A 26,186-nucleotide genomic window follows, 5' to 3' on the forward strand; every position below is an offset into this window, starting at 1 on the left:
CTTACTGCTTGTTTAGAGCACTCAGCACCTGGTGATGGCTGTACAACATCTCTGCATCTTTGGGTAGTTTTCCACAAGGATCTGCTAACAATAGCTGAGGTGTTTGTAGACAGTTTAGCAACAAAAGTAGCAATGAAACACAACAAAAAGAAATGGATTTGAGGACTCCAACCTGGGTCATTCTGTGTGATTCTGTGTGATTCTGTGTGTGTGTGACTCTGTCAGCATTCAACATTATGAGTTCTCAGCTGTTTTCTAAACTTGGTGAACTATTACTCTCTTTGTGGTCAAATTGTACAGCTCTTTCACATGTAAAGCTGTCTTTGAGATGGAAAGATGAATAACAGCTGCAAAATTCCTTCACCTCTGATCTCATTGGCTTCAGTCTCATTTTTATTTTTATTTTTTCCATTCTCTTCCGATTTGTCATTCTTGAAAGCTGACTCATTAACCTGTGCTACTTCATCAGATACCTTTTGTAAGGTTTATGTTAATCTGCAAAAACTGTAAATTGCTATCACAGGATGCTGTCTTTACAAGACAGTAATTACCTCACATTCAAGATTAATCACCAATCCAGATTTATTTTTTACATAGCTTCTTCACTGAATAATATGAAGATACCAGATGAGAGAAATGTGCACTCCCCAGGGTGTGTGGGGGGAGAAAGATGTGTTTAATCTTCTTTGGAAATAATTCAGTCATAAACATATTCCTTGAAAATTGAACATCCAAATGAGAAGAAGTGCAGTGGGGAGGAAAGGTTCTGCCCTGCTTCTTGTTTCATGAGGAGCCTGAATGAGAAGGCAAGAGATCAGGGAACTGATGGCTGCAGCTATCATTGGAGAGTGCTGCAGGATATGTTGGTTCTGAGAAGTTCCCAGGGAAGTGATAACAGAGCCAGAATCACAGTCTTACATTTTTTGATGCAGACTGCAACACTATATAGGCTCACAAAGGTCTCAGTTCAGCTAATTAAGAGTTTTATTGCACATCTGAGATATGGTGGACTGGCAGATCATCCTTAACTCATTTCCGTTTATGTAGAAATGTTGCTCTTTCAGATTAATGATGCAGAAGTAGTAATTATGTTTTTATATTTTTTTGTGAGATATCAGTTTTTTGTCAAGACTAATTGGTATGACAAGTTTCAGATAGAAACAATATAGTGACCTGCACATAATTTCTTAAAGAGGCTGAAACAGAGGCCATGACATGGCTTGGGTAACTGCAACCTCTGTTACTGATTTATGTGTCTATGCAATTATTTATTTCACAAGGAATGTATTTTGTTCTTAATTTAGCTTTCTTTTTTTTTTTTTTTTTTTTTTTTCCCTCTGAAGAGATTAATTTATTCTACAAAAGCACTTAAAGCATATAAAATCCCTTTACATTTATTTAGAATGCACTAACCTGTTGGTGTTCACTAAGGCAAAATGGGTGAAGCTGGACGAGCATTAGAAAAAGATCTACCTTCGTTCATTTGGATTGAAAATTTAATTCAGGTTGACTTTGTTTAACTCCTGTAAACATTTGGAAATTAAGTTTTCATCACTCCAAGGTTTGTAGAAAGCCAACTTTATATGTACACGTTTAAACCGTTAGGTACTAGGAAGATAATTTAAGTTATATAGAATGCAAAAATGCTTTTCACTATAAGATTATTAAATCCCTATGCCAGAGCAAATATACGAAACCAATTAAATGAAACAGATCAATATTTGACAGCACCTTGTACAGCTAGGGTCAAAAACATGCACAACTTAATGTGCATGTAAGGAAAGAAATGTAATTGCAAACTCACGATCCATGAATTAGCTCTTCCTGTATGATACCCTTAGTAAAAATAGCTCGGGCAAGGAACATGGAGGAGAGGGGCCGTGGACAGTAGTAAGAATGAATTTTAGAATGGTAAAAATACCCAGACTTATTATTATCTTATTTTTGACTTCCAGAATTTTAAAGTACTTAATTTAAAGCAAAATGTACAACATTTTTCAAGCTGGTTTTCATTTCCAGAGACATAGGTGACATTGATTACATACCAGTAAATTGCTTTAGTGCTTTGCATGAGCTAACAAGAAGTGCTCTAGAAGTCTAACAAATAAGCTGAGAAGTGATTGCCCCACTTGTTTCCTATACATAGTACATGAATTTAATTTCAGTCTTTGGTTTTACCCCAATCTAATCCTGTAAACTGAATGACCATTAGGTACTGGAGTACACAAAGCACGATCATAGCCAACATCCTCTGTTTTGAAGTTGTTTGAATGTCTAGTTCTTGTATTCTTCAATTGCTCTGCAGTGCCAAAAAGGCAGGGCAGGGTGGAACAATTAGTTTTCCTTGAAAAATGCACTGGAGCCAAACTGAATTGATGATGTATATGCACAAATGGAAAGCGTATGTTGAATGTTCTGGATGATGAACCAATGTATTTACTTGTACCAATGGGATGTGAGGTCATTTTCCTAAACCAAATGATAAGCTTGTGAGAAGTATTTTGTGTGAGAACTTGGGAGCCAGTGAGTCCAGATTAAAACAATGTGTGCTCAGTTTCTATCTCCACACATCACCCTCACCCTGTATTACCTTCCAGGTGCTGTAGTATCTCAGTACCGGGATGGAAAGCAGTCTGCTTCATTGGTCAGGTCACAGTTGGTTCAGTTCTGACAGGGCTTCAATGGCTCCTGCATGCTGGAGTCCTTTCCTATGCTGTCCTCTTAGAGCTCAGCAGAGGTGACATTTCTATAGAGTCCTACAGATACTGTCCAAAGGTATCCTACTGATGCTTTGGAGGCTGCAGTGGAAAGGGCCATGGTGATGGGAAGAAGGTAGTGACCCTCTTGGAAGCAGAGCTCTGAGTCTTGCTTTCTCTTTCACAATGGAACTGCATTCATCTTGCATTCAGAGCACGGCTACCTGGAGCATTGCTGGTATTGCAAACCTCTGATCAAAGGAAGGAAAAATAATGATGGACTTATTAAAAAATATTTTAGGAAAATCAATAATTCCTATTGATTAACACGCAATGTTAAGTTATTCAAGGCACACAGTATTCTTTATTGATCCAAGGACATCTGAAATAATTTCACACTGCTTAATTGTTTTTGTAATTCAATCACATCTTTTGCTTTATCTATGAACTGGTAACTACCAAACTATGAGCTGCTGGAGAACAATAATTTTTGTATAATGATAGTTTTTCATATTATAAAAATTAAGCTGCAGCCCTTTTAAACTGTGAAGTACTAAAACATTGAAGTTGCTTTGTTACTGCCAGTGATGGATGCAATACAAATGCTAATCATGCTGGGCTACTGCTAAGCGATACTTGCTTGCTGTTTATTGGTGATGAGAAATTTCACTGGGAAATTCGCAGTCTCTGCAGCAAGACTCTAATGAGATAGTAAGAAAATGCAGTTGTCTGAGAAAAAGCTCTGCTGCATTCCCTTTTTATTTTGTTGGTCCATTTATTGTACTATTTGAGTCACTTAATGGGCTAATAAGCTCTTTTTGAATTCATTGCCTACCACAAGCTTTGCCTGAAATCTGCAACCCTCAAAATGAGAAATTCTCAATTACTGGAATACCAACATTCTTCCTGAAAGAGCAGCAAAATGTTATTTTCCTAACCAGGACATTCTCATTACTGATATTCTCTGAAAAATAAATAAATAAATAATATATATATATATATGCTTAATCCAAACTTCTATGTTGTGTTGTCAGGAAGTGAGTGGATGATAAGTCATGTAAGCTCATTCAAGCAGCAGCTTATGAGCCTTTATTTGCAGTGATGAGAGTAATAGAAAATTGGACTATTAGGATGCGCTGTGTTTCAGTGAACTGTTTCTTCAAGTTACTGGCATCTGTTGGCAATGACCGCTTAATATCACATTAGCATCCGTCAATGAGGCAGGGCAGCACTGGGCTACTCTTTAAGTTTTGTTCATAAAAATACACCCAAGAGAATCCTTTCTGCCTCCTTTGAGATATTTTGCCCCAAACTACATCATGTATAGGAATAGGTTCCTTGCTCAAGTAGCGTTTATAATAAACCATCTCATCTTGGGAGATAGTGAACAATTAAGATATTTGTCATTTTTAGTTAAGGGATTAGGCCTTCTGAAATCTTGAAGCCACTGTGGAGATCCAAGGTGTAAGTAACTGTGGTTCTGGCTACAATTCTATTTATCAAACAACAATGTGAGATAGTGCATATTTGAAGGTCTCTTCTCTCTAACAAAATTAGTTCTCCTTGGATGTCTTACAGTTTCCTGTAAGTAAGAAAAACACCTTTTCATCCAAATCTGTGCTGAAGGGATAGCACTGCATCTGGAATTATTCTAGGATTTGAACTCTTGGGTGGTTTTACTTAATTTAGTTCAGAAAGCCAGATGGATGTGCTCACATGTTTAAGAATTCATCTCACCTCTTGGAATGATAGATCTACTGTCTCTCCCTGTAGATGTGATTCCCCTCTGAAGTCACTCTGGTTCTCTCAAACTAATTTTCTGTAAGGGTTTGACTACAATGTATTTACTTATTTATTTATTTATTTCAGGTGATTTTTGTTGAATTTCACAGATTCATGTGGATAGCTATGTGGATGTATATCTGTGTTGAATCTCTGATGTAATTTTACCCATGGAGGTGGTTGAATTGCCATCCCTGGATGAGTTTAAGAGCTGTTTGGATGTGGCGCTCAGAGATATGAATTAGCAGAGGGTTGTTAGAGTTAGGGTACTATGGTTAGGCTGCGGTTGGACCTGATGATCTTCGAGGTCTTTCCAACCTTTGTAATTCTTTGATTCTACACCATTATCATCTGAGGAAATCATTGAATTTCAACAACAGCTAGTCTCCAATGCATTTTTCTGTTCATCTTTGTGATATGATCACTGTTTAGAAGCACTAAAATCATCACAGTTTCCTTTCTACATGCAAGCAGAACACAGTCAAGGCACAGGAAACTAGTTCTTTTAGAACAGAAGCCATGAATGATGAAACTGCACAATGTGAGGAACCGCTAGAAAAGAGTATCTGAGTATTTTAATATCCGGTGATGCAGATATGTTATCTGCTTGGGTTTTTAATGCAGTCTAGATTATTTTTTCTTTATATTAAGTCCGAAATGGAGGGGAAAAAGAGACACTTCACAGGCTTCTGTGACTCACTACATCCAGGTTCTTCTGAATTTCCAGTATGCCTCTGAGTGTCTTTGGATGGCACTCTCACTTGTGTTCCTAATGAAATGATTACCTTCTGTAAACATCAAGTCTTGTTAAGTGATCAGCATGAATACAAGAGTTCTTTGAATCTCAAATCAAACAGAATAGAATCTAAAATGGTTACTACCAGGAGGTTTTCATTAGAGGAGTGCAAACAAAATTGACAATGTATAAGATTTTGTGATTATAATAATCAGGAGAATTTAGACATGGAGAAGACGGGAAATTATTTAAAAATAAAAAAAAATAAAAAAAAAAAAAGAATCAGAAAGTAAAGAACAACCATAGAAAGTAGCTGGTTCAAATTTATCTTGAGGTGGAAAGTAGTAACTGGAAAATCCACATCATTTTTGACATTGTCTGCTGTGATAAGCTGGTAGTTGAATAATAAGCAAAGCATCAACTACAACAATGTTAATTTCTGTATTAGAATATTCTTTTCCTGCAAAGTTTGTGATTTACTTCATTTCATTTTGAAGGTTGTGCGTTTGTAAAGGGAATCTGTGCTCTCTAATGAATGAGTAGAGGCTATTTAAGTGTTAGTTTGGAATGTCCCATGTTTGCTATAACCTCACAGTTCATATACCAGTCAAAATGAATTTAAAATCTTACACTTTGCTCTAAGAACTTTGGGAAATATTTGAAGAATATACAAAAATTAGAAAAACGTAGGAAAAGAAAACACTGATTAATATGGAGACTATTGAGGGTGAACAAGAAAAATGAACTATTCATTTAAATGTTCTGGATTGTGGGGAAAGGTGTGAGAAATGAAAAGCTGCCAAAGAATGAAAAAAGAATGAAAAGAATGAAAAAAGAATGAAAAGGAATGAAAAGCAGATCCTATGTGTGCTTTGTTATGTGTAGGATCTTATGGGGGCAGCCCTTCTAAAAGTTTTCCAAATTGCATTTTTAGTTGGGTTTCAAAGGTTATGTTGGATATTTATTGTTCTTCCCCCTATATGCATTAAAGTAGCTATATTCATATCCCTGCAGGGATTTGTGTCTTGCTTAAATTCTGTACAGTGATGACAGAAGAACACCATGAATTAACATAGGCTATAAAGCTTACAAAGGGTACCAATTTCCATCTCTAACTTTATCATGCTGTTTACAGAATGTATGTCCTATAAAATGGAATGTAGCAGAAAATCCATTGTTTTAAAGGAGAATACATGAGAAACAATAAATGCTTTGAAGAGTTTAAACCTGTGTATTCAGGTGATGACATCTGCTTCCAAAACTGAGACTGCTGCAGTCTTTGTGGCATGTTGAAGGGCCTCACCTCCTCTGAGTATTTGCTGTTACTTAAAGTGCCGCCATTCCAGTTCAGCAAGCACAAAGTCCATCCCATGTGGAGCTGACACACTGTTCCAGCAGGCCACAGCTTTGCCTCTCTGCCAGTAGCAAAAATGGTTGCAAAGAAAGGTCTTCACTCAGCTGCTTGTAAAGCAGCACCAATTTTGTGATCTAATAATCTGAAAAGAGCATTACACATTTGTGCTAGGCACCGTACATTAAATTTTCATTCTCAGTTTGATGCAAGTCACTGCATGGGTGTGATCTATCACATCTCTCGTGGGTAAGACTACACTGTGTCACAGGCTGATTTAGGTCCTGTGGCCCACTCTGGTAGCTTTGGTCATCCAGTGTTGTACTAGGAGCCAAATAAAACTGATCTATTGCTTCTGGAGCTCAATTGCCAATGCAGGAGAATAAGAAAAAAAAATGGACAGAAGATTATAATATTTGCAAAAAATACTGCAAGATTGTTAGAATACGTTGTCAAGGTGTGCTGTGTAATTCATGTCAAAGAATGCAAAGCCAGGAGCACGACCATAACCATAACATACCTCAGAACGGAATCACATCTACCAAATCACCTTCTTCATTTTCTGCCAGACACAAGTCATTTATGTGGGTGCCCATCAAAAGACTATTTTTGTGATTAGGTGAGATTAAATTAACATATAATGTGACTTTATTTAGCAATCTCACATTATAAAAACCAAGAGAGGTTCATAAAATGTTTAAAACAAATATTGCTTTTGAAATAGCAGCAAAAATCATGTGTGCTTTATGGAGCCAAAGCGAGATCAAGGCCTATTGAAATTTAGAGCACGATGAAAGTGAATAGTTTAAAAGCAGAGAGTAAATGTTAAAGCTTCAGCTATCGGAGATGAGGAACTGTTTGCTTACTATCTGTCACAATGGTTATAATATGTAGGCTTCCATATACTTTCAGAATTTCAATCTTCTTTTCTTAAATAGGAATTACAACACCATACACAAGTAATAAGGGACAATGCAATAGAGTGGTGGCAGAGTTGATTTCCAACATTGCAGCTACATAGTTTTAAGTAACTTCTTAATGTTATTTTAGCAAATATGAGTCTTTGCCCACCTTCCATGTGTTTTTTTCACTTCAGAAGTGCCTTTTGTTTAAAAATCTTCCCAAGGAACACAGAAGAGATTTATTTATTATTCAGACGGCTCATTTATTAAGAATAAATAATTTAAATATATTTTCTTCTGCTTAACACATTAGCAGTTCCAGCATAAATGGAAAGTAATGTTTGTATTTAAACTAATGTCTTGAGCTGTTTGTTCTATTCAGCTTGATGGGCACCCTGTTTACTTATTAAAAGCTAATGACTTAAATCTCTAGAGAAATGCCTGCAAACTGAGGCAGTGAAAGCTGTGGTAGCAGTGGCAAAGTGCTGCAGCATATTGTTCTATTCTTCTAACACTCAAGGCAGGTTTAACGCCATGCAACAAAAGAACAACTAAGCAGGAAGGCCCTGGGTCTAATTCAAACTTGCCATAAAGAAAAAATGATATCAATGTCACTGTTAATGAATTTGGTGCACATGAAAACCATTACTTTATATGACTAGCAGAAATAAATCCTACTTCCATTCTATTAGAAAAGAGGATGCTTATTATTTCCCTACCCTGTGATTGCGAACCAGACTTTAACGTATCATATTAAAATGCATACTTCATAATGCTATATTTTAGATCTATTTTCTTCTTTAAACCAGCATGCACACTCCACTCCACTCCTCTCCCCGTGCTTTTCCAACAGGAAAACATATTGCCATTTTCTTCAGCAATAAATAAGCTTCTCCTAAGTGCAATCAAATCTAGATTCCTGTGGCTATATACTCATTTGAAACTATAGATTAGGTTTAATATTGTATAAATCATGGCTTTGAGTACCCAATAAGTGTTTCCCCATTCCAGTGTTATGCAAACGTAGAGCAATATTCTAAAATAGAGCAATAAAAAACCTAAGACTGTTTCTATAAGGAACACTGCAGTGGGACTTGTTATAGGATCTGAACTGTGTAGATTAATGCACTGAAATCTCAGGTATGATTGGCAACTTTCAAACTTTTCTTATGTTGAAATATAGTTGTTGTTGTTGTTTTTTTTTCCCCCAAGATTTCCATTATTTTTGGTGATTACATTTTTGTTAGTTTTTAGTTAAGTGTAATTCCTTAAACAAGACAGTACAACCATTTTGTACCGGAACATCGAATATTCCTGCTAAACTCTCACTTCTTTATTCCTTAGAATAACTGATATTCACTGTGTTATTATTAAGTCATTTGGAAAACATGATTATCACAATGGTTAAAAACTCCACCTCAACATCCCAGTGGGGAGTTAGGATTGACCCCACCCTGGGAGCTACTCAGGTTTCTTCAGCAACCTGACTCTTGGGGTTAAATCCTCTTCTCCACCAGGTTCTTGAATTTACGCTGGGGAAATTATGATAAAAATAATCTTTATGGCTCCAGACTGAAACGGATCTTTCTGATTGACTGCCTCAGATGCCAAATGCATGTCAATAATTCTCAGTGAATGCGTGTCTGTGACCTTTTCCCCTTTGCTTTATAATTTCTATTTTACAAGAGCAATAAAACTTGTCAGAATGAAGTGACTTTTTGCACTTCTCAGTGTGGGTTCTTGCTTTTCTCAGTGGTTCCAGACAGAGGAATGAATGTGTCTCAGGTCAGAGGTAACCTTTTGGTAATGTCCTGTTTGAGATTAAATGGTATGTTTTCCTTCTGTAATGGTTCTGTCAGAGACTTATATAAGCAAAGACTGAAAGATCTGCTCCTTGCAGTGCACAGTTATTCAACAGAGAACTGACTAAAGGATTTCCAACCTCTTTGCTTTCTTATGCCCTAGAGTAGGCTGTAGAAGTTAATGGGCACACATGGTTGCAGAGTGGCAGCATAAAATGTAGGTATTAATGACAACTGTTGACTTTAAATTTTTGTATAGCTCCATATAATCATAATTTGTAACTATGTATATCTAACTGCCCCACCACTGGTATACAACACCACAAGAAGACTGCAGAACACTCAGGCCATCGTTGCGATAAACGTGAAGTACAAAGAAGAGCAGTGTTGACTGAGGTACCAGGGCTGAAGTTCATTTTTGACTCTGATACCAATATCATGTCATCTATAGGTGAAGTCTCCTCATCTTCTGTATTTTAGCTCCCTACCTGTGGAGTGGGGGAACACCTGTCCCATCTCACTCCTCTGATTGGGCTGGCCTATTTAGTTTATAAGGTGGCTGAGATCCTATTGTACAGCATCTGCCTTGCAAAGCCACTGTTGAGATTTGTAGAATAATTTATAATAAATATTAATACATTAATACTTAAAAGTATTAATTAGGTGCTCAGCACTATGTGTATCTTTCTGGAATTAGCTGCAGTGAATGAAGCCAGTTTCACAGGGCAGGCAGTGGTGTGCTCCCAGCTGGGTACAGGGACAATGCCTTGCGCCAAGTCCTGGGAGGGGTTTGGAGCTGTTAGCAGGAAACCTTTGTTAGCCAGGTGGAGCAAACATTGTTTTTACAGTTAGTGCTTTGGGGATGGAGAGATTGCCCCTTAATAGACGTTGTCTTATAATGGCCAAATTCCTCATGAAAAGAACCATCCTCTGTAAAAAGATGAGAAATGGAGCGCTGACAAAAAGTGTTCCCTGAGCAGTTGTCTGCTTTGCCAAATTATCTTATTGCTTCTTTTTCCTGCTTTTCCTTTGTCCTGTTCTGTTCCGCCTTGCAACAGTGACCACAAGAAAGCAGCTTCCGTAGCTCTAATTAGACGAGTGAGCAGAAAGGGTGTTAAAAGTTTATCCCAACTAATGTAACTTGGAAAGTATTTGTCTGGGTGAAGTGGAGCAGAAAATGTGTGTTCCTTCTTCAGCTGATAAATACTGCCTGATGGATTGGGGAAGGGGCTTCGGGCCTCATGGCCATACCTCCTCCCACTTCTGTCGAGTTGTTGGGTGGGAGGAGGGAATCATACTTCATACTATGCAAAGGGTTTTGAGCCATACACAGAGAAAAAGCTAATGGGAAGGATTCTAGGAACGACCCATAGCCATCCAATCTTGTGCAATAGCTGTGATGCCACCTAGACAGCTGTGGCAAGGGCAGACGTAGGATGGACCCGCACTCTGTGGCACCAGGTGTTCAGTAAGGATCCCACTGCTGGCAGTGCAGCCTGGGCCTGCTGTCATTGGTGAGACGCACGAGCAGGCAGCGCCGTGATGAGCATCAGCCGTGCACCAGCCGTGTATCAGCCGTGCACCAGCCGTGCACCAGCCGTGCATCAGCCGTGCACCAGCCGTGCATCAGCCGTGCACCAGCCGTGCATCAGCCGTGCATCAGTGTGCATCAGCCGTACATCAGCCGTGCACCAGCCGTGCATCAGCCGTGCATCAGTGTGCATCAGCCGTACATCAGCCGTGCATCAGCCGTGCACCAGCCGTGCCTGCTGCCACGCTCGCTTCCCAGAGCGGTGCTGCACAACGCACAGTCTGGGGCACCACCAAGACAACAGCCGAGCAGGGAGCGGCCTTCGCGGGGAACCGGCGCCCCTGCAGCGCTTCCTCGTGCCCTGCGTACAGCCTGGACCCCTTACGGCCGGGGCGACCCGCGTAGCTTTCCCGTTGCATCCCATCCTCACCCCGACCATCCTCAAGCACGCGCGCGACCCCGCCCCGCCGTCTTCAGGGCCGAGCTCGGCGCCCCCCGCCCCGCTCATGAATATTGATGCCTCCCCTCCCCGTGACGTCGCCGCGGTCCCGGGGCGGGAGCCGGAGCCGCCCCGGTGCTGGTCGTGAGGGCGAATGAGGGAGCGGCGGCATCCTCCTGCCCGCCTCCCTGCCCGCCGCCTCGCTCCGCAGCCAGCCGGAGCCGCGCAGGGCGCCGCGTCGCGCGTGGAGGGGCCGGCGCCGCGGCGGGGATGCGGCGGCGCTGCGGGGGGTCGGCGGCGCTGCTGCTGCTGCTGCTGCTGCTGCTAACGCTGCTGGGGACGCCGGGCCGTCTGCTCGCCGCCAAAGGCAAGTACCGGGCGGGGCGGGCGGCGTTGGGGATGCGGCGGGGGCGGCCTGGCTCCGGCTGCCTGCCCGCAACTTTTCCGGATGGAGGTGCGGGGCGATACGGGGAGCGGGGCGGAGTGCGGCTGTTCGCACCTGGGCTGCGCTCCGCCCTGAGCTCCCGTGTCCGCCGCCGCCCCGCGCTGCTCCGCGGCACAACTTGGTCGCGATCGCTCCGCCCGGCAACGCTGCACAACCCCACCAACTCCTCGGCTTTGTTTTTGCTGTCCGTGGCCGCTCACCTTTTCCTCTTCCCGTGCGAGCGGAAAACTTCAGTTCCCGCTGTCTTTTGTTGGGTTGATCGGTCGGTTTACCGCGAATGATCGCGCGTTGTTGAACTTCGGAAGGACAGCGATTCTTTGTTGCCTTAACTTTTCTCCAAGTTACGAATAGCGCAGAGGAACCGAAAGAAGCGGGTCGGGACTTGGCTGCGTTACAGCCGCGTGTGTCCCGGGGGAGCGGGGCGCTCGGGGGAAACCGCAGCGTCGCTGGCGACGAACAAATAACGTGGGGCGGCTCCGTGCGGGGACACCGCGCTCCCCTTTGTTTCCCTCGGTATCTTAAAACGAAGCTCTCTCTTACGTGGATCTTTTCCTTTGCAAAGTGTGCCGGTTCGGAGATGCCCCCCGAAGCTGCAGGTAGCTCCGCGCGGCGACCGCAGCCGGGCCGGCTCTGTCGGGCTGTGCGTTGTGTTTCACCGCTGGAGGGCTGCAAAGAGCGGTTTCCGATAGCGGTAACTTAAAAAATATTGAGTGCTTAAAAATCGTCATTTTAAGGGTGTTTATATCGGCGTGTGACTATTTCTAGCTTCTCCTTATTATTTTATATCTGTTTTATTTATATTTCATTTCTAAGGTCAGGTATTGCCCGAGGCTGCTTTAAAGGATCAATGAATGAGTTAACAGGTCTTGGCACCATATGCGGTTGATGCCTGATGCACTTGTCTCTGTGGACTCCTTCCCTCCTCCCTCAATTAGCGGCGTATAGGAAAAGGGCGTTATTTAAATATAAAGTGGCGCCGTTTTCTCCCTGCTTTGAGTTATCTTTTTCTGTAGGAAGAAAATCATAATTCCAGGTGCGTTCTGGGTGGCATTACGCACAACTGAGAAACTTAATGCTGTAGGCACAAAGTTGACTCTTGGCGTGGAGGTGCTCTCTGCCGGGAGGTGAGGAGGGACGCAGTAAGTGCTCCGGCGCTTTCAGCACCGCGCTGACGGACAGCGCCGCACATCCCTGGCCGCGGGATTATTATTATTATTATTATTATTAATTATTATTTTCCCCCTTATGAAAGTGAGGAAAAACAAGACTCTCTGATACGTTATATGGAAAATTAAATGTAAGAGGTAATGCCTGAATGGTTAATAAGTGGTCCTTTAGAGATCTCGCCTGTATTAAACACACATGCGGTTTGTTGTCGGCTTTCTAGCAGCTTGCTGACTACAGGATTTGCACCCTAAGTTCAGTAAAATCGCTGCTTTAAACAGGAAAAGAAATATTTAAAATATTTTCAGACCGTTTTCTTCAGTAACACAGAGAGGCGTGCTTTCTGGACTACTGCAATTGCATTAATGCTGTTTGGAAATCATGTGGGCAGACTCTTATGTGATCTACAGTTGTGTAAAACAGAACATTTTGTAAGGCCAGTCTTACCTGTTTTTTTGCAGCATGTTCAGAATTTGTATGTACTCCTTTCAGACAGGCAGGAATACCTGCTGCATTGCCCTTCCTCTTTCTGTCTCTCCACAAATCTGCGTGTAAAACTGATCTGTAAAATTACCCATCTTTTTCTAGTATTTACCTATCAAACAACTCAGCAAAGTTCTGAAAAGGTTGCCATATCCAAATTTCTTGTGAGACCCAATTAGTCAGCCTTTCAAGTTTGACTTTATTTGAACACTATAATTAACATAAACATCACTTTAATCTTAACTTTTAAGTGTGGCTGTAAGTATCCCAGTGATCTGAATAACTAAGAATATTTGATACCAATTAAATTAATTACATGAGCAAAACTTGAAGCCTTAGTCATTCAGGACATTTCCAAATCAATGGAACATTCAGTCCCACTTGGCAACTCTATTATGTGAATGTAGCTGATATGACTATCAGCAATAGAAGTGCAACTAACCTAGGGAGACAGACAGCATATTCTGCTTAAAAGAAAGCATGAAGCCTGTAGAGGAAGAAATTAAAGGGAAAATCTTCGAAAGCATGCTAGATGGATTCTAGTATCTGAATTTTTTCAGCTTAATGCTATGGTTACTTATAAGTCCTTTTCCTACAGTAAATAATACTAAAATACCATATCAATTCAAAAGAAAGAGACAGAAAAATAAGACATTTTTTGTCCTCACTGAAAATACTTAGATAGTAATGTTTGGTATGCTGTAGGTCAAAAGATGGGGGGTGGAGAAACGGAGCTTTCTGTAGCTCACCAAGAATCCCTAGCAAAGACATATAGATGGCTTCATGTTTCCATTCTCATATGAATACATTGAGATGGGAATACTGTATTAATATTTTTTGAAGTGTTTTGATGGAAAGGGAAATTCTTGAAAGCAGAGTTGTGTCTCCTAGGATAAAAGATTCATCTGATTTTGAAGCTTAGTTGTCAAGATAATGAAATGATTCAAAGAAAAAAACACAGTATTTGATAACTGTTTAAGTATTGAAGTATTTCATCATAGATGACTGACAGCTGTATTTAAATTGTCGTTACCATGCTTATGAATATTTGCCAACTATAATCATATTGTTACCAACCTTAATTGTGTTATTTGGAATGCTTCCAAAGATAGGAAACAAGTAGCTTTGGAGTTTTTGAAGCATGTTTCAATTGTAAGCAAAGCATGTGTAAATTAAAGAACATCTTATGAAGCATGTCCTTTATCACTAACCATTAAATGGCTTCACAGTCCCAGATTTATCATTTTCTTTCTTGAAGTGACAGCCATCAGAGTTTAGAGGCAGCATTGTGTACCTGACAAACCCCGTAATGGCCAAATTGCAGATTTAGAAGTGGCCTCGGTTTTCTTTTCCTCTTTTAAAGATTTGAAGATGCACATGAAAGCTGATTAGAGGTTGTCAGAGGCATTGCTGCCTTGTTTTGACTGTTTAATGTTTTAACTGGGAGAATGTATTGATGTTCAGTACTCCTCTGCATCTATTACACATTAAAAAAGCAGAGTGCAAATTTATATAGCTATAGCTTTTTCTTTTTCATTATAGAACATGTTATTCCTAAGGCTCTTGGGGGGAAAGAAAAAAGATTCAAGAAGGTGTAAATATATGATAAAAATATAATTCTAGAATTTCTCCTGTTTGCGTATCAGATTTTCTGTGTCACACTGATGGGAAGTCTTGGGAAAGTATCTTCATAGGTCTCAGTCTAGCTTCAAACCTCATTACGAGTCCTGCCTTCATGCATGTTTCTTTGTCCTTCTCTTGGTCCTCATGTTGACTTAGTTGCCTAAAAGTGATTTATTTGTTTCTTTAGTTTCCTAGAATGTTGCACCATAAGGCTCTGGATAGCTTGCTTGGCTCCTGTACAGTGTCTGAGTGGTGTAGCGAACACTTCATTTAGTAGAGAGAAAGTAAAGAGTAGACTTCTGGAAGGGTTCAGGGCAGACTTCTGGAAAAATGGGGGGGATATCACAGAGCCTTTAATGGGGGAGGAGTAAGAACTGTTAGGAACAATATTAGGAAATAACGTTGATCAAACCTCTTGGTGGAAAGGAAGACAGAAGCTAAAGCCTCCTAGGATTTTCTATACCTTGTCATGCTTCAAACAAATTTCAGGCTACCCAGTAAACCACGCGATAAGTTTTGATAGTGGAGATGGAGGCAATAAGGCCACTTAATAAACCATTTTACCACATGAGGTGTTGCTTCTCCAGGCACCTTGTACCATTCCTTGATCTCTCTACAGATGCTATCTGCAGACTAACAGCCTTCCTTGAGTGGCAGCTGCTGCACCTGTCCCTCGTGCAGATATTTACATTCTCATTTCATTTATATATTTTTCTAGATAAGCCACTTCTGATTTCAAAAGGGTTAGTTTTTGACAGCTGTGTGAAGCTGTGTCTCTCTTGCTGCTCTCTAGAGTAGTCTACTGAATCACGGCTTAGCAGTAAGTGCTTGAATCAATCACATAGGCTGTCCATATTTTTGATGCCAGATAAGCGAGCAACTCGGCTAATCCCCAAACCCTTATTTATGGAAGCAGCTTCAGGATGTGGTGGATGCTAGGGCTGCAGATACATTCAGCAAATGATTGTACAGCTTCAGGAAAGAAAAAAAGAAAAGCTAAGGTGTGTGTAAAAGAAAGGCACAACTGCTTGCTGAAAGCAATCTCATGCAACTTACTGTTGGGAAGGTGTCCAGGAGCAGCACTGTATGTGTTTTTTCTCTTTCATATGTGTGTGCTTGCTGTTGCTGGGTCTGTTAGACTTCATTATCAGAGAACAGGAAATCTTGTAGAGTTTGAAAAGTGTGAGTCAAAGTAGTACGGGTAAAAAGAGAAGACATTTTGAAAAGAACTGGAGGTGGGAAAAGGAAGCCTAACGTCAAGCTTGAGAAAGCCATTTGTTATATCAAAAAAAAGGTATTCTTTGACTAAAGTTTGTGGTTTGATCTCCTTAGACTTTTATCTATAGGTTTAAGCATGTTGTGAATATTTTAAAAATAGGAAAGCTGTCACGATTCAGAAAGGGTGCTTTTAAAACTAAAATAGAATGAATTTTGCAAGAGACGCTTGTGTTGTGATTTGAAGAGCTGTTGTTAAATCTGTCACTGTATGTAGAGGCAGGGTTACTTGTCTGTCACTTCACAGCACAGTATATAAAGCTCCTTCTACAGCAACATACACCTCCCTGTACTCGGTATTACTGCAGAATAGCAAAACAGGATCTGTGGTGTATGATTTACATGGTATTCAGAAAATAGGTGTGTATAAAGCACGTGTCTGCTCTGTGTTTATTCTAAATAGAGCTTATGTTGTATACATACGTGTTCCCACACACTCAGTTGTTGGTGTACAAGAAATTACACAAATCTGAAAGAAGAGTTCACAATTGATTTTGCACTCCACATCTCTTGTAAGTGTGCTACACAAGATTGGAACATGCCAGTATCCTGAATAGGATGCTCAAATGCAATTATTTCCTTAGTACACCCCGCTGTTGAAGGGAAGAAGCATGGAGACCAAGGGCTGCTGTTGTTTACATCTTGGTGAACTGTTTACGTAGTCTTCCTTTTTCTGAATGAACCTGCAGAGAATGAGAACTTACGCTTTGTTGTTAAGCATCCTAGCAGCTATACCCAGTGCGAGGAGCGGTGCACATTCCCTGTGGGACTTTGAGCTGATGACTATAGGATGCCTATAGTGCTTAAATGTTTTGTTTTCTTCCAATTCATTTACTGAATAGGCTAAATTAATGAGGGGAATTTAAGTATTTTGAAGATTTAATTATAGATTTCTAGAGTGTGGAGTTCACTCTAAACAGCTATTTTGTTGCTGTATGTATTTCAGTAAAAAGGAGAGCTGCTTGCAGCTGTTGAATAAGGGAGTAAGTTATTAAGGGTAAGTTGTTAGAATATTAGGCACTATAAAATGTCATCATACATATAACATAAATGCTCTCCTCAGGCTGTATAACAGCTGTAATTCTTGTTCATTGACTTTTTGTTTGTTTGTTTGTTTTAAAAACATTCAGTGTTTAAAAAATATTTTGAACCTATATGGGATTTGTCCCCATCCCTGCCCTTGAAATTCTTCTTAAGGTGGGAGATGTGTAATTCCTAAAGGCTTTTAAGAAGTCACTGTGGTGTATATACCAATCTTTATGTTCTGTTTGGTGGAGAAATAGCCCTGCTTGTGTGTGTGTGTGTATATGTATACACATACATATACATACACATATTTAAGCCTGACAACAGTGAAACAGGAATGGCTCAGGACTTCTTACACTGTGTACTGTTGAGAGTCTTCAAGATCATTCAGCTGGAGTGCAGGTAGGCCAATATATCATTTAAGCACTACTGGACCATGGAAAAGGATTTTGTCAATTATTTTAAAGCATTTTTAGAATAGAATACAAAGATATATCTGAGTTACAATTCATTTTAGTGTGACTTCTTTCTGTATTGTTTATGAAGACGGCCATACGTGAAATAGCATTTTCATAGCAGAATATTGTTCAGATGTTTTGTCTTTGTATGTGAAATTTTGACTGTGGTTGAATCAGTGCAGGATTTGCATTGCATCAGGTTCATCTTTTGTGTGTTGTAGCATAAATGTAAACAATTCATTTAAAGTTATTATTGTTCTTCCACTAATAGCTGCCTTTATCCTAAGGAGGGAATTTTTGATCTAATCTTTCACCTTATGGTGTATTCCCATTCACTGAAGCAATAGAACAATTCTTGTGTGATTTATTTTTATTTTTTAATTGAAGTGCTGTTCAACCAGTTTAAAATGATGAAATGTTGACCAGCATGGCAAGTAAGATCTACTTGTGGTAGTTCTTCAGTATGTATGCTGATGTTTAAAATTCTTGCAATAAAGGTATCTAATCTTTTTACGTTTTCTCCTTCTTTCCATTCTGTCCCCAAGTTTCTGTTCCTAGTTAAATACTACGACAAGCAGCACTGCAGTATCACAAGGTCTCAGTTGTTCTTCTTTGTCAAATGTATTTTTGTTGCTGTTTCTAATCAGAATAATCACTTAATGTTGTGTACCTCAAATGTAGGGGGTGCTTGTCTGCTTTTCTGATAACAGTTAGCAAGAATGACTTTTTGTATACTCTGTTGGTACTTTTCTACGTGTATCTTACGAAAACTAAGATGAAGTGGGACACCTTTATTTCATTTGAAGAAAACTGCCTTAAAATATAAATACCGGAACTATGGTGTTTTAACACTTGTGCCTCCATCGCTTGTTTGCTGACAGACTGGAGTAAGTAAACTAAGTGAGAGAGATTACACTATGAAATTTGAGGTTGTTCTTCTGCTTCTTGCTTTCTGACTGTAGTATATTCTACCATGTCTGTGTATACGTTTATATATGTAATAATGATCAAAATCATCTGTATCAGCTTAAGAGAATTTAATAATTCATTACATTTTTTTTTTGACTTTTAAGATGCTCTGTTGTTCATTTATTTATTTTTCACTTAAAGCCCTGACTTCTGAAGCAACGACTAAAAAATGTTAGCTTTTATTCCTTAAGAGATGACTAGTTTTACTTGTTAAAGCTGAAGAAGGAGTGAAAAGGTGATACAGGTGTACCACAAAAGCTAACAAATTCCAATGTAGTAATGAGCATTTCCTTTTTAACTTTTTTAATTGTTTGTGTTTGTTTTTAACCTGTTTGTATGAGATACGCTAAAAGCCTGACTGTACCTGGAAAGCATCACTCTGTCTGGTCTTATACTGGGTTGTAAACATGCAGTAGTACTTACTTGGGCTGACTTTTGTGGTTAAAAGTCGAACTTCCAAAATACGAGTTGGTAGAACAAAATCAAAGGTCTCATGGTTTTTCTTTGTGATGGACACCAGTCATTTCTGGAGTTACTCACAAAGGCTGACAGCAGGGGTAAACACAGGAAAATGCATTAGTAATAACGTTTGAGGTAATTCTGATGTAACTGCTTGGCAGTCATCCTGGATGAGCTTTTCTCCCGCTTTTCGTTTTTGAGGGCTGCTTTAAATATTCCTCATCCAGAGCTGAACAGATGGCATTTGCCATTGTTGTCAGTCTTTGGAAGAAAAAGTGCGGTTTTAAGATCTTGGTTAACAGAACTTTAAATTCATGTTGAGAAATAAAGCTTACAGACATTTAAACCAGTGTGATTTATGTGAAGCTGTTTTAAAAAGTCTGCATTATGACAGTGGTCCATAATTCATACACTGTTGGTTTGGTGGTATGTGTGGGAAAGTGCACTGGATACTGTGGTTGGCTGCCATCTTTTCTTTTTGGCCTCTTCTAAAACAATGTACAGAGATATACAGTGAAAAGAAACTACAATTCTTTTGAGGTCTTGGTGAAGCTAAATGCAAAATGAGAGAAACACCTTCTGAGACCAATTTGAAGGATAATAGTTAAAAGTCTTATTTTTAAATTTTTTTTTTCTTTTTCTTTTTCCTTCCTTGGCACCCATTCTTTACATGTAGCCTTTGTAGTAGAGTCTGTGGGCTACTTGCATTGGCTGCAAAAAATAATCAGGAAAAACAAGCCTATTTTTAGTGAGCTTATGTTGCCATTCAGCTGTCCATCTCTAAATTTGTAGTGACTGACAGTTCAGAAGTACTGGAGCTACTTCTGGAGATTATAAATAAAATACATTAAATAAAATGTTGGTAAATGAGTATTTTTGGTGGAAACAGCGTCACTTAAATAGTAAAAATATTTTTCCCCAAAATGAATCCTTTCTTTTAGAACTGGACCTTAGGTTAGAATTTAATTACATATATATTTCAAGATGCTACATCCCAGTCTTAATAAGTAAATAATGGTCACTTAAAACTAATTTTTAAGCTGTAATCTTTCTTTATTCCCTGTATAGTCCCAAGCATTTAAAAATTCTGTTAATTCCAACACTTGGAGCCTCTTAAATCCGTGGGTAAGAGTTCCAATGTTTTCATTACCTGGATAAGTATAACTTTAGAATGAAGGGATCCAATTTCTGGCAGCTCAGTCAGAAAGGCAGTGCTAAGCCAGCTGAGGCTGTGGTGCTGCATTAAGGATATGAATGGATACAGATGTAAATTTTCTTAAATTTATCAGAATCTTCTAAAAATGTGCTGTGTCATTTCTGTGTTCTGGCAAATGCGCAGTGCAGAATTATGCTCATCAGAGAAATCTGGGATGTTTTAGATGTATGTGTATAGGAGGTAAGCACTGCAATTCTAATGGTGTCTTCTTATGAAGCTTGCTTTGAAAGATATAAAACCTCACTTTATTCTGAGCAGTAGGATGTAAAATGGTGGCAGCATGTTTTATTAGGCAATAGAAACAGAACGTGGGGAGCTACTGCTGTTGGTTGCACTTTGCGGGTTGTGGATTCTGTGTTTAACAGTCCATTGCATCTCCTGTCTGGTTTTGTTTTCTTGTCAGGTAGTACCATGCCAGCTGCAGTAAGACACAGGCAATGAAATGTGTTTTGTATGATCGATTTATTTCATGTTACAAATACCTTTTGGTTTTCTTCGCCCTGAAAGAGTGCTTTCCCTCAAACGCAGGTGTGCTGCAGTAGTCGTACATTTCCTTTCTGGAAGAAAGCACCTCCTGGTTTTGCGATGCCCCCTGGCTGTAGGACCAAGCAGAAAAATGTGGTGTTTGCATGCCTGTAGTCTGTGTTAGAGCACTTCAGCGGCTTGTGGGGAAGATAGGACATGTACAGTATGCACTCAAATATTTAGTGAGGGAAAGCTGGGGTGACAAAGATAAACATCATCAAAAGTATCAGGGACAGAAGATTAAATCATGCAGTATGAAGTGAGCTGATCGTGCAGCTGAAAACTGCCTTTATTTCAGAAGTACTGTTTTTTGGAATGGTCTTCAAAAAGCAGAATATTTGCTTCCTTCCAGTATCAGAATTCAATTCTAGACAACGAAAACTTGGCTCTCCTGTTTCCTAGGGTCAGAGGGCATATATTTCTCAAGATGTAGTAGAATTTGCCAGGTGGTAAATCTTAAAATACGATAATATATTCTTAAACGTTCCATTCAAACATGCAATTAGAGCTGGACTCCTGCTTAGCTTGACTTAACCTACTTAGGAAATACTTGAACCTGGACAAAGAAAATGCTTTCAGTACAGAATAAGGCTGTGTACGGAAAAACTCCTTCACAGTGGCTAATCCAGATACATCTGGTTTTGCACAGTAGAAGAAGTTTGATTAGAATGATAAACATCGCATGGCTAGAAAAGGTTGGCCCTGAGGTCAGCAGCCACTGGTGGTTTGGGTTGTGAGGCTCCTGAGTCATGCGTGGCTCTGATGGCTTTGGCTTTCCAGAACTGCAGACTGTAACAGAGAGGTGCTGGGACCAGGAGCTCAGTCTTCAGAGGTTTCAGAGTGCTGGGAAATGCTGCAGTTCTGGAAGCTTTCAGATGTTTTGCCTTGACTGTGTTTTAAGGAGTGGTGCCGAGGCCACAAATCCTTAAATGTAAGACAAGACTTAGAGGGTGAGTTATGGAAAGTTACAGACTCGTGCTTCTTTTTTATGGTAAGATTTTGCAAATCATTGCTTTTATTGACAACTTGGGAGTAGCTCAGGGATAAACTGGAATATAGGAGCAAAATTAATGCTTTAATGTCTTTGCTTACATGTCCTATTCTAAAATGCCTTCTACAAACTGCTGACTGAAGCAGTATTGGAAAGGATTTTTGTCATTTTTGTGAATATCTTTGCAAAATGTTTATTGGATATCTTTCTACAGATCTTGTCTGACCTAGTTCTCTTAGGTTGACTCTATATTAGAGATTTAACTAGTATTCCATTACGTCAATTTGAAATGTAATTATCCTAGAATATACTTCTGACCTTTTAACTTTTCTGTTGCAATGTGTTTAATTCTTACACTGAAGAAAAGAGGAAACTGAAGGCCAAATATTACACAGGGGAACTAAGTCATCTGGGCCCCAGAGAAAACTGTCTATAACCTGTGTGAAAGGAGCTGTTTGCAATCTGTCTTTATGTAAAATGTACAGTTAACTTTCTCAGCTGTTGTATGCATAGGGAGAGAAATTAGATGATGGGAAGGTCAGGTAAGTAAATGCATGCTAGCAATGTGAAGTGGAACAGTAGGTTGCCACCTGTGAATTATATTGTATATTTGCTGTGTGGCACTGATATCTGTACAGAAAGTCCCTTACATAGAACACAAGGCTCCCAGAGCATATAGGGCATCATTTGCTGCGCAGGAAGTCGTAAGGGTGGTTTCAGCCCTTCAGGTGGAAGGTACTACATGTGCTTTTCAAGGTACATATATCAGAGCAGCAGTAGGACCTGCTTTAAGAGGACAATGAGTTATGAGGTTGATTCAGTAAACACAACGTGCTGTGCAGGAAAAGCAGACAAAGTAGTGCTATTCTTCTTGAGACAGAGATTGTCGGAGAGTTGGAAAGTGTACGAGAAAGGATTACATAATGCTTGTCCCAGTCAGTGATGTTTCCTACCATTCTGGAAAAGACCATTGACACAGACAGTGTACCGAGACATTACGCTGTTGTCTTGTACTCAAGATACCCACTGCCAATTCAGGTTATCCATTTAATTGCCAGATGTTTTCAGTCTGTGAGAGAATCTTTCTCTCTCTCTCCTTTTCCTATTCCTATTTTATTTTTTTTATTTTTCAGAGCTGAGTGAAAATAAGCAAGCACATGAGTTGCTACTTGTAACTCATAGTGGTGATCTTCTGATTGCATCTCAAGAAAAGTAATTAATATTGTGCAGCCGTTGGCAGGGACATTACAATTAAGAATTAGATTTATGCAAAGAACTTTCTGTTACTGTGTTATTAAGCCTGAAAAGGCAGCTTGCGGCTTGAGCAACATGGTGAGCTTATGATGCTTGCTGTTTATCTGATGGACAAGGTTGTTTCTCGGCATGATGTCCCCTTCTGAAGAGATGATGAATTGAGAGTAAGATCATAACCAATATATCAGAATGCAGCTGGCACCAGGACAAAACTCACTCCATGCGTTTTATGTATTTTTGCGTTAACTGAAAAGACCTCTCATACAAAATATTGTGCCAGCAACTGAGGGAAGTTACTGAGTTCAAGGTTTAGGTTTACTTAAGGCGTAGATATTGCTGATCAGAATTAAAATGTGTTTGCTAAGTCTTCTACTCTAAAAGGATTTTCCTACTGTTAGCACTTTTAAATACATTGAAGGGGTGATCCATGAAAATATTTGCCACTTTAAGTTGACTTGAAGCAAAATGCACTATGCAGAGCAGATCTATGTCTGAGTGACTTCATAGCCCCTGACAGTGGCATGTTAGGGGGCTATGGCACAGGGGCTTTTTGTCCAGACTTGTATGTCTTTGTGCTTTGCAGTTTGTTTCATAAGGAGATAATAATACTTTATTACTACAAGCATCATCCATGAAATGCATTCTTTTGTTAGTTTTGCTCCAGTGTAACCCTTAAAATTTCTTCCTTATCCAAACTGCAATATCAGTGCACGTTTCAAAAATAACTTAAGAATACAGTGCAAATTGCTGTCAGTCATCTGTGAGTTACTCTTGCAGTACACATCTAGATAACGCTTTCATTTAAATCCTTATAGTCATCAGAAGATGCTAGCCTGCATGTTGTATAGCAGTCCCAGTTGGTGATGGGAGCATCCAGTTGTTCCTGTGGTACAAGTGTGTGTTTTGCCATATGGTAGTTATCCAATGGTTGGAAATTGGTGGTTTTTATTCTTTTTTGCTAGTTTTCCTGTTGCTCCAGTTTCTCAGCAAAAGAAGTAAAGAAGTCTAAGGTAACAGGAATGGCAGAAAAGCTTGCAGATTTTTTTTTAGTTATCCAGACAGAATGCTTGGTTCTTGCTCTCTACTTTCCATTTGTGTAGGTTTTTTGCATTTAGCATTTCCAGATAGGAATAACATCCATATTTTACTCTAATGGATGTGAGTTTTTAGAGAATAATTGTTTTAAGGATGAATAAACCAAACCTATCCACCAACCTTGAAAACAACCCAGTGTTGTAATACAGATACTGTTTACTTTGTTGACACAATTGAAGGAAAGGATGCCGTTCAGAAGGACCTCAAAAGACTTGAAAGGTGGGCTAGTGTGAATCTAACGAGGTTCAACACAGCAAAGTACAAGGTTTTGCACTTGAGCTGGAGGAATCACGGTATATATACAGACTGGGAGGAACAATCCTTGAGAGTAGATCTGCAGAGAAGGACCTGGGGTTCCTGATGGATGAAAACCTTAATATGAGCCAGCAGTGTGCCCTTGCAGCTCGGAAACCAAATGACGTTCTGGAATCCATCAGAAGAGTGGTGACCAGCAGGGACAGGGAGGTGCTTGTCCCTTTCTATCCTGCCCTCATGAGGCCCCATCTGGCATACTGCGTCCAGGCCTGGGGCCCCCAGTACAAGAAAAACAGGGAGCTGTTGTAGAGGGTCCAGAGGAGGGCCACAAAGGTGATCAGAGGGCTGGAGTACCTCCCCTGTGAAAAAGGGAGCTGGGCTTGTTCAGCCGGGAGAAGAGAAGGCTGCAGGGTGAACTTATTGCAGCCTTCCAGTACCTAAAGTGAGCCTACAAACAGGAGGGGTGTCAACTCTGTACAGGGGTAGATAATGGCAGAAGAAGGGGAAATGGTTTTAGTTGAAGAAGGGAAGATTTAGGTTGGATGTCAGAGGGAAGTTCTTTACTGCAAGAGTGGTGAGGTGCTGGAACAGCTGCCCAGAGGGGCTGTGGATGCCCCCGTCCCTGGAACTGTTCAAGGCCAGGTTGGATGGGGCCCTGGGCAGCCTGGTCTGGTATTAAATGTGGAGGTTGGTGGCCCTGCCTGCTTTGGGGGGACTGGAGCATGATGATGATCTTTGAGGTCCCTTCCAACCCAGGCCATTGTATATGTTTGCATTTGATATATCCATACATTACAGCTGGACTTGTGGCCTTGATTCTGTATGGAAAACAGCTTTCTTTCACTTCTTGGACTGGGGAAAGTTAAGAACATGTGTTTTCTAAGATTCAGAATGAATTAATGTTTTATAAAAATAGAAGCTTTGCAAAAGATTGCATAGAGGTTGTAACTTTTATTGATTTTTCTCTCTAATGGAATAATGTTCATCTCTCCTCTTAGCTGGTCTCCTGAGATTGTATAGGTCACACGGTAACATAATAAAATCAAACGCAGACACATTATTTGTTAAACTACACACCATGAATAGGAAATGAGAGGGACCAAAGTAATTTCAGGCTTCATTTTATTTTACTGCTGACTTTGTTCTTAAAAATAAATGAATAAATATTGCTGACTTTGTTATTAAAATATATATTATTTTTCAAATATCATGATTGGCAGAAACCACTGCTTGGATGGAAGTACTGTACTGCTTTATTTTATTTTATTTTTTAAGAGTAGCTGACAGATAAAACATTACATATCATTTAATTGATTGCATCGGTATACAAAAATACGGGCCAAGATAGTATTTCCATCCTTTCTGTCTTTCTTTTGTCAAATCAAGTATGGTAGATAACATTGCAGGCGAATAAAAGAGGGATGTAAGATGACATGCAAGCAACTTTAAAATATTTTTTCTTCATATAATAAAAGGGGGAGTAATATAGTTATGTGTTGGAAGAGAAGAGGTTCCTCTGTGTTTGAAAAGAGGTTTCAGAACACAATTAAGACAAAACTTTATTTTAATTTTCATAAGAATTTAAAAAATACATATTTTTAATAAGTTAGAAGTGCTTCTTCCACCTTAGCTGCTTCTTTTCAAAATATGTTTATACATTTGATGTTGAAAATAAATCTTTTGTAAAAAGTGATATATTTTCCCGTGCT

General features: G+C 39.6%; 1 protein-coding gene across 1 annotated transcript in view; it reads left to right on the forward strand.

Moving 5' to 3' along the window:
• The first annotated feature begins 11,337 nt into the window (after positions 1–11,337).
• The window catches only part of CLSTN2 (calsyntenin 2), a 259,996-nt gene continuing 245,147 nt past the window's right edge, over positions 11,338–26,186 (forward strand). Inside the window, exon 1 of the mRNA XM_015871212.3 lies at positions 11,338–11,606. Within this exon, the coding sequence (XP_015726698.2) occupies positions 11,510–11,606 (97 nt within the window). The 5' untranslated portion in view covers positions 11,338–11,509. The remainder of the gene's footprint in view (positions 11,607–26,186) is intronic.

Source organism: Coturnix japonica, chromosome 12, assembly GCF_054131305.1.
Source record: "Coturnix japonica strain WE chromosome 12, WE-NBRP24, whole genome shotgun sequence".
NCBI classification, from domain to species: domain Eukaryota; kingdom Metazoa; phylum Chordata; class Aves; order Galliformes; family Phasianidae; genus Coturnix; species Coturnix japonica.